At 34.0% G+C, this 8,168-nt stretch overlaps 2 protein-coding genes and 1 pseudogene across 2 annotated transcripts; all 3 read right to left on the bottom strand.

The window, feature by feature from the left end:
* Positions 1 to 109: 109 nt before the first annotated feature.
* On the bottom strand, positions 110 to 2,722 carry LOC130747770 (phenylacetaldehyde reductase-like). The gene is made up of 6 exons (XM_057600801.1): positions 2,453 to 2,722; positions 2,105 to 2,274; positions 1,442 to 1,633; positions 1,174 to 1,336; positions 883 to 1,066; positions 110 to 316 (listed from the first exon to the last, which is right to left on the bottom strand). The coding sequence occupies exons 1-6, from the start codon at positions 2,571 to 2,573 to the stop codon at positions 172 to 174; spliced, it is 975 nt and encodes a 324-aa protein (XP_057456784.1). The 5' UTR covers positions 2,574 to 2,722; the 3' UTR covers positions 110 to 171.
* An 821-nt stretch (positions 2,723 to 3,543) lies between these two features.
* Positions 3,544 to 4,627, bottom strand: LOC130747771 (phenylacetaldehyde reductase-like; annotated as a pseudogene).
* Positions 4,628 to 4,772: 145 nt separating this feature from the next.
* Positions 4,773 to 7,927, bottom strand: LOC130747769 (cinnamoyl-CoA reductase CAD2-like). Its single transcript, XM_057600800.1, has 6 exons — positions 7,613 to 7,927; positions 7,199 to 7,368; positions 6,878 to 7,069; positions 6,204 to 6,366; positions 5,746 to 5,932; positions 4,773 to 5,566 (listed from the first exon to the last, which is right to left on the bottom strand). The coding sequence occupies exons 1-6, from the start codon at positions 7,731 to 7,733 to the stop codon at positions 5,422 to 5,424; spliced, it is 978 nt and encodes a 325-aa protein (XP_057456783.1). The 5' UTR covers positions 7,734 to 7,927; the 3' UTR covers positions 4,773 to 5,421.
* Between the last annotated feature and the right edge of the window lie 241 nt (positions 7,928 to 8,168).

Genomic DNA, 8,168 nt, shown 5'->3' with positions numbered 1-8,168 from the left:
ACTAGCAATAAAGCTAATCCCTCTATTAGAGAACATGTGGGATAACTAATTTAATGCTACTGAAATTTAAGAATATTTCATAAAGTGAAATTATAGAGAAATAAATAAATGAGAATTAAAAGTTGTCATGATATTTTATCATGAATTTATTCATCAAGCGGATAACTTAGATCAAAATTTGACAATCTTCTTTTCTCTAAAACTTTCAACGGTTTCCTTGATACTTATTTCCAAAGGAGTGAACTCAATTCCTAAGCTCTTAACCTTTTCTTGAGAATATTGATATGTTGGTGTGTACGGCCCATCATCCTCACACCTGTTAACATGGTAGAGAAAGTGAACATGTCATTAGAAAAAAATTAAAAACAAAGTATTTGAATGCTGACATAAGGTTGGCCGAAAAAAGTTGTGATTCAAGTCACATTCAATCTGATAAAAGATACGCTATAACTCGTTAAGGAACATGTCATTAATTAGTGGTTGACTATTTAAATCAAATTCAATTTTAATGCTTTGCCTAATATAGTTTTTGACATAGCTCCCTCTACATTTAACTATTGGATTACCTATGTGACATGCAATCTCATGTGTGAGGTGGTAAGCAACTGAAAAGAAGGTAATCTCATTGTTACAAAGATGAAATTGGATACTCAACCCAAGATAGGATACTTGATGAACAAGTTAAAATGAAAGTTTGACAGCATATCAAAACCAAAGGTTCATTCACTCCAAAGGCCTGGTAGAGTTAAAAGATTTTATAGAACACATATCTTATCTGGTGGGAGAAGAATAGATATGGTGAAGCCAGTAAAGCACTAAAAAAGGGTTATTTTTTCAATGAATGGAGATCCCAAATCTTTGAGTCATAGAAATCAAACTTACTTGTTTGAAATTTGTAATGTTGGGTACAGATCACCTAAAATCCTTGCAATTTCAGAGTAGTGTACCACTCTCTCAATTAAACAATATCTTCCACTAGCTGAAGCAATCTCATATGCTTGAATATGTGCTTTAGCAACATCTTTCACATTGACCCATCCCATAGAAAAATTTGGAAATGGGAAACCTGCATCAAGCAATTCAAAAAATTCTTGAAATTACCATTCAAAGATGCAGGCAAAACAGATAGTAGACATTCTATGGAGCATAAGTTCGCGTGTAGATGAAAATTACCATTAATTAGGTTTAAAATTGGCTCAACACTATAATTAACCTCTGGTGGTAAGAGAGGTCCTGCCACCATGCAAGGGTTAATAACAACCATGTCAATTTTGTTTTCTTTTACAAATTTCCAGGCAGCATCCTCAGCCAAAGTCTTTGAAAGTGAGTACCACCTCTTAAAACACAAACAGTAAAAATGGTAAGAAAGTTAGAGAGCAGTTAGGTAAAACATGAGAAAACATTTGATTTCTGAATAAATTTTAGGAAAAATAGCACAAACCTTTAATTCCCTACAGATATCTGGATCTGAAAACCATGTCTCATCAACCACTACTTCTGGACTTAAAGGCCTTCCACTAAATATAACTGCAGCAACAGAAGAAGTTAAGACAACTCGTTTCACAGTCGGTGATTTCGCGCATGATTTAAGAACATTAAGAGTTCCCTTCACTGCTGGATCAATCAATTCAACCTGAAATGAAGAAATTTAAAATTAACGGCTGACAAATTTTTCAAAAAAGTCAAACCATAAAAAATGGAACACTTATGCTGATCCTTAATGTAATTTTTATTAATTTGAAGCTCTCTATTTCATATGGTTTCACTTTGAAGGTTACCCCTTTAGAGACTAAATTGGTCGCTTTTAAGAGACTATATTCTTTCAAAAAAAAACTTTATGTTCCATATAAACTATCTTTCAAAGGACTAAAATGACAGACCTCATATCTTTTACTTAAGTGACTATTCTGTCACTGTTGATGGTAGTTACTGATGTTAGTTAGTGCAGTTAACAGCTCACTTGTACAGTTCATCTTTGAATGAAATTTCCATTTCCTCCCTCTCTTGTCTCAATCATCTAAAAACTTACTAAATATGGCAAAAAAAATCAGCACTTTTTGCAAACACATTCAATTATTGATCAATTATGTAAAGTGGAATGAACCTGTGGATCTTTGACAGCACCACGAACAGGTGAAGCAGTATGAAAGACACCATCACAGCCATCAACAACAGAGTCAAAGGAACCTTCTTCCAATAGATCTGCTTTAAACAGATGCAACCTTTCTTTTGCACCATCAAGTTTAACCAAGTGCTCAACCTTCTTGGAATTACCTGCATACATGCATGTCATAAGAATCATTCATAAAAGAAACCAAATGTGATTCATTAGTAAAAGAATGAATTAATGTATGGAGAATATTTGGAAAATTCTCCTATAATTGATTATAAAGCCAAAATCAAAATTATAGGGAGAAGCTGATTCAAACATGCTAGAGAGGGAGGCACTGACTGGGGTCACGAACAGTGGCTCTAACAGTGTAACCACGTTGGAGAAGACTCTTTACAATCCATGAAGCAATATAGCCAGAAGCACCAGTCACACACACCAACTTCCCTGCACTGATGCTCATCTTTTTTTCTTTGTTTTCTTCACCGGTCTTGGTCTCCTACTGAGTCTCACTCATATTTAAAAAATTGATTAATTGTACTTCTACAATGCTTTTAAAAGAAGTGAGGACAATGTAATTATGTGTCAGAGATTGGTGAAGAGAAAAGAAGTTATGGTGTAGAAAATCTTGTAGGAAAATGTTATATGAGACTCATAATTCAAAATAAGCTGCAGTACACTTGAGTAATTCATTACACTGCAAACGAATGTTAGTAGGCAGTTTAAGATAAATAGGGAATATTGGGATGAAAGATCATTCACATTGTTGTACTTGACTCGTATTCAAACACACATTCATTCAACGTGCGTTTGAATAAACAACTTAATTAAGCACTTTTTGGGAGCACCCTTCCAAACTCTAGCAGTAATAAGGCAATTCCCAAAAATATTATTACTGTTATTACTTACTCTGTGGTGGTAGCATGGAATTAAATAATTGCAGTTAGCTTGGCAAATTTGGCTATATATTATAGAACGTGGTGGGTCTGAGTACAGTGACAGAGATGTTGACAGGAATGGGTTGATAATGATGATGTTATCGCAGAAATAACAATGCGGGATAGATAGAATATGGATCATAAGAAGAACAAGTTTTAATGATATTCATATAAAAGGAAAGACAAATAAGATTAGTCTAGAGAGGCCGGCCAGAATATTCTTTGGTTTAAACCGGAGGTATTCTCAACTCAGACAATCATGTTCAAGCCGCGTAGGATTATTATTGACGGAAAAGTTCTCTTTACCATGTATTTTACGCACGTGCATCCGCAAAGACTCGAACCTGAGATCTCTCTATTTGAACCAGAACAAACGGTGCCAGAAATACGAATCCATCAAATTTAGATAGTGACAATAGTTATCGTTAAGATATAAATAAAATTTTGATAGGGAAATGATCATATATACTTTTGAAAGTATATACACATGGAAATATTGAGAGATAGAAAGGGAGTTACGAAGAAATTAGATATGTAATGGGTTTAAGATGGAAAATATAATGGAATTAGAAATGTAAGAGTTCATATTACCCAGCCTTATTTAACATAAATAGTTCCTCCTTAAGCATAGAGTTCCTGAAACCAAAGTCAGCAAACTAAACTTGGATGCAGTTATCAACATTTATTCTTCAAGAATATAGAATTATTATGAATCAGGATGTGATAAACTTCTTTTCTTGTAAGCTTTTCACTGTCTCCTTGAGGCTCACTTCTAAGGGAATAAATTCAATTCCCAAACTCTTTGCCTTTTCTTTAGAAACTTGAAATGTTGGCATAAAAAGGCTTATCATCTGCACACCTGATAACATGGTTCAAAAGTGAATATGTTATTAGAAAAACTCAATTCTAGAAATATAAAACATAAAGAACACATGTTATCATGTGCTTGTTGAGAACATGATTTTTGTGCCTTGGAGAGTAACTCAAAGGTCAAAATTGCTAAAATTGAACTTACTTCTCTGGAACTTGAAATGTTGGATACATATCATGTAAAATCTTGGCAAGTTCAGAGAAGTGTGCCACTCTCTCAGCTAGACAATATCTTCCACTAGCTGAAGCAGACTCATATGCTTGAATATGGGCTTCAGCAACATCTTTCACATTGATCCATCCAAAAGTAAAATTTGGAAATTCTTGCGAACCTGCACCAAGCAAGTGAAAGAGCTCTTCTATTAAGCAAATTGGAATGTATTTGGCAGACACGTAGCAATACATTTACATTACTCAAAATTTAAATTCTATAAAACAAAAGAATTATATGGTTTCTCTTAGAGACAGAAATCATGTTCTCAAGAATCTCAACAAGCGGTTGAATGGTTCAAGTCTTGCATGTACCAAAGGCCAATCCAAGGATGTAGTTGTGTCCAACTGTCCATCTTATCTTTTACAGCACAATAATTTACTTATTTTGTTGATGATATCAATCAATGGGTTTTATTTAGATTATCTATACGATAATGTTTATCTACTTATTTTGTTGATGATATCAATCAATGGTTTTATTTAGATTGTCCGAGGTATCTATACTATAATGTTTATCATTGTGACTACTATGTACTTTGAATTCCCTCTCTGTCTCTTTGATTCTTGTGCTACAAGTTAAGAAACAAAACCATGAAAATATCATTCAGATTGGCTCTGTTATGAACAATACTAAACAACGCTTGAGGAGAATTATAAGCGGGATGGAGCAATATATAATTTATTAATATTTATGTACATGGAGATGATACTGTTGGAATCAAGTGTTGGAGTCAAGTCCCACATCGGAGAAGTCAAGGTGAGAGAGAGTTTATAAGAGATGTGACCCATAAACCTAATGCCTTAAGGTTTTGGGTTAAGATGTGGTGTCCAAGATCTCCTTGGTATCAGAGCCGATGGTTTGTTTTGGGTTAAGATGTGGTGTCCAAGATCAAAACACATTGAGAAGCTGTAATCTCAATGATTCTGAGCTGCTTAAAGTACTTAATGAAATTGTCGTCAGGAGATATGAAATTGATGGTTCTGACTTCAGGAGATGTGAAATTGATGATTTTTTTGATGTGGTAGCTGATATAGCAATGGATGGACCGTTACTTGATGGTGGAAAGTGTTCATATGCTTCAACAAGTACCTAATATCTTTGGTTTTGCTTGATGAACTCTGTTACCGTAAACCTTGAGCTGACTCTTCCAGCTTGCATCTGACATACTTTGGCTTGAAGACTTGCAATATGGAAAGTTCTCCCTTTCTAGGAAAGCAGTTTATCATCTTTTATGTGGAACTCTACAACTATTTGCTTGTTGAAAATACACTTGAATGAGGTATCACAAATCAGGTGTTAATGAACTTTTCTTGTAAGCTTTCTACCGTCTCCTTGAGGCTCACTTCTAAAGGAATAAATTCATGAATTCCCAAACTCTTTGCCTTTTCTTTAGAAACTTGAAATGTTGGTATTAAAGGTTTATCATCTGCACACCTGGTATAACATGGTTCTAACAGGTGAAAATCTTAATTCTATGATTATAAATATGAAGTACATAAATAAATTGGCCGTGATCTAAATCAGTTCTTGAATTGATTAAATTCAAAAACTGAACTTCAACTTGAGAACAATTCAATGTAAAAACTGTTAATTCATTCAATAATTAAACTTACTTCTCTGGAATTTGTAATGTGGGGTATATATCACGTAAAATCTTGGCAATTTCAGAGAAGTGTGCCACTCTTTCAGCTAGACAATATCTTCCAGTAGCTGAAGCAACCTCATATGCCTGAATATGAGCGTTAGCAACATCTTTCACATTGATCCACCCGAAAGTAGCATTTGGAAATGTTTGTGAACCTGTATTAAGAGAGTAAAAGAGTTCTTCTATTAAGAAAATCTTGTCAAAGCAACATGTCAAATCTTGTTTGGGGTAAGCCGATCGCAGATAGAAGAAAATCTTTCATTTGGTCGATGAAATTTGTCATGTTAATTGAAAAAGGCATGAGTGGGACATTACAATACACACATTTTGATATATATTCATTATTGGTCTTTCAAAATTTTCTCTCTTTCTCAGTTTAGTTTGACATACAATCTCCAAGTAGACAAAGTGAATAACAAGAATTACCATTTATTAATTTCAAAATTGAAGAGGCACTTGAATTAAGCTCTGGTTGCAAGAGAGGACCAATCGAAAGTCCTGGGTTGATAACAATCAAGCCAATGTTGTTTTTGCTTAAAAATGTCCTAGCAGCATCTTCAGCAGAAGTCTTAGAAAATTGATACCACATCTGATAAGAATAATGCACATTGAAATATGGGTATTGTTAAGAAAGTTAAAGTGCATTTTGAATATACAAGATATGACAAAAACATTACATTTCTGCACTTTGTCTGCAATAACTGCATTCGCATTCTCAATAGCAATTGCCTAGTGAATAGAAGGTTGAAACTTCAAAGTACTAGTAGCATGTTTGGAAATTCATCTATAACTGATTTCAAAGTTATCAATAAGTTCTTATAAAAGTATAAGTGCTTACTGCTTATGGAGAAGTTAGATGAAGGAGATTCTCAAAAAGTAAAAGTGCAAAAGTTGATTTGAACTTGCATAGAAAGCTTTTACTTAGAAGAAGACTCGACCATTCTGAGATCATTTCAATTTTTCTTTTCTAAATTGCTTGTTAATAACTTTATCTAGACTTTCTATTTGCATATAACATAATCAAGGGGATTCCAGCATGCACCATTGGAATATATGGAGTAATCATTCACCATAAGAGCATACAGAAAAAGAGCATGTACCTCTTGTTCCCTTAAGAAATTAGGATTTGAAAACCATGTCTCATCAACTACTACTTCAGGAGTTCGAGGCCTTCCATTATATAAAACTGCAGCCATGGAAGAAGTTAAAACAACTCGTTTCACAGACGGCGATTTTGCACATGATTTAACAACATTAAGAGTTCCCTTCACTGCTGGATCAATTAGTTCAGCCTGAAATTATAAGGAAACAAGCACCTAAAAGTGAAAAAACTAGAAACTATACTATTTTTGTGAAGGCAATGCAAGAGGTAAATGCTCTTCTTGACACTTGACACACAGATTCTTATAAATTTAATGGACCTGAGGGTTATTGACAACAAAAAGAGAGGGAGAGGCAGTGTGGAAGACACCATGACAACCCTGAATAGCAGAATCAAAAGAACCTTCTTCCACCAAATCTGCCTTAAACAGATGCAACCTCTCTTTTGCACCATCAAGTTTAACCAAATGCTCAACCTTCTTGGGATTACCTAAATTCATGTCATAAGAATCATGATTCATAAAAGAAGTCAAATTCAACAACTGAAACAATTAAAAAAGGCAAGAAGTAATATTAATTAGTCAAGAATGAATGAATGAATGTGTGGAGAAATTCGCTGAAACCCTTCTATAATTGATTCTAAAACCAGAATCAATTCTAGGAGCTTCTGATTTTCAAAATTGATTTCTAAAAAGAAAGAGAAATTAATCCAAACATGCTATAGAGACACTGACCGAGGTCACGAACAGTGGCCCTGACAGTGTAACCACGTTGGAGGAGAAACTTGACAATCCATGAAGCAATATAACCTGAACCACCAGTCACACAAACCAATTTTCCTTTCTCACTGCTCATACTTGTATTGTATTCTTCTTCCTTAGCTATTCCCTGATTCAAGCTTTGCTTGATCAAATCCTAATGATTAAAGAGATCCTGTGGTTATGATTAATCCTTTATAAATTTGGATGCTGGTGCAGGAAAAGAGTAAATAATTAAAAAGGATGTAGTTTTCATCCAGAGCTTCCAAAACTCAATCAGTGACATTCAGTTCCTATTATATTATATAGGACTAGTGCTAAGTCAGGACTAGTGCTAAGTCTTCTAATTGTGAATGCTCATTGGAAAACATATATCTTAAATCTTGTTGGAGCTGCTTTATTGTTCTTAAAACAATAATTTAATTGTATATAATTTGAAAAGGGCTTCTACATTATTAGATGGAGCAGGTTTGGAACTTTTGATTTGGGCTACAAATTCTAAAATAACTAGCAAAGGTTACATAAAGATGTT

The sequence above is a fragment of the Lotus japonicus genome, chromosome 3 (genome assembly GCF_012489685.1).
Source record: "Lotus japonicus ecotype B-129 chromosome 3, LjGifu_v1.2".
Lineage (NCBI taxonomy): Eukaryota > Viridiplantae > Streptophyta > Magnoliopsida > Fabales > Fabaceae > Lotus > Lotus japonicus.
Note: the sequence above shows the minus strand (reverse complement) of the source record. Positions and strands in the feature narration are given on the sequence as shown.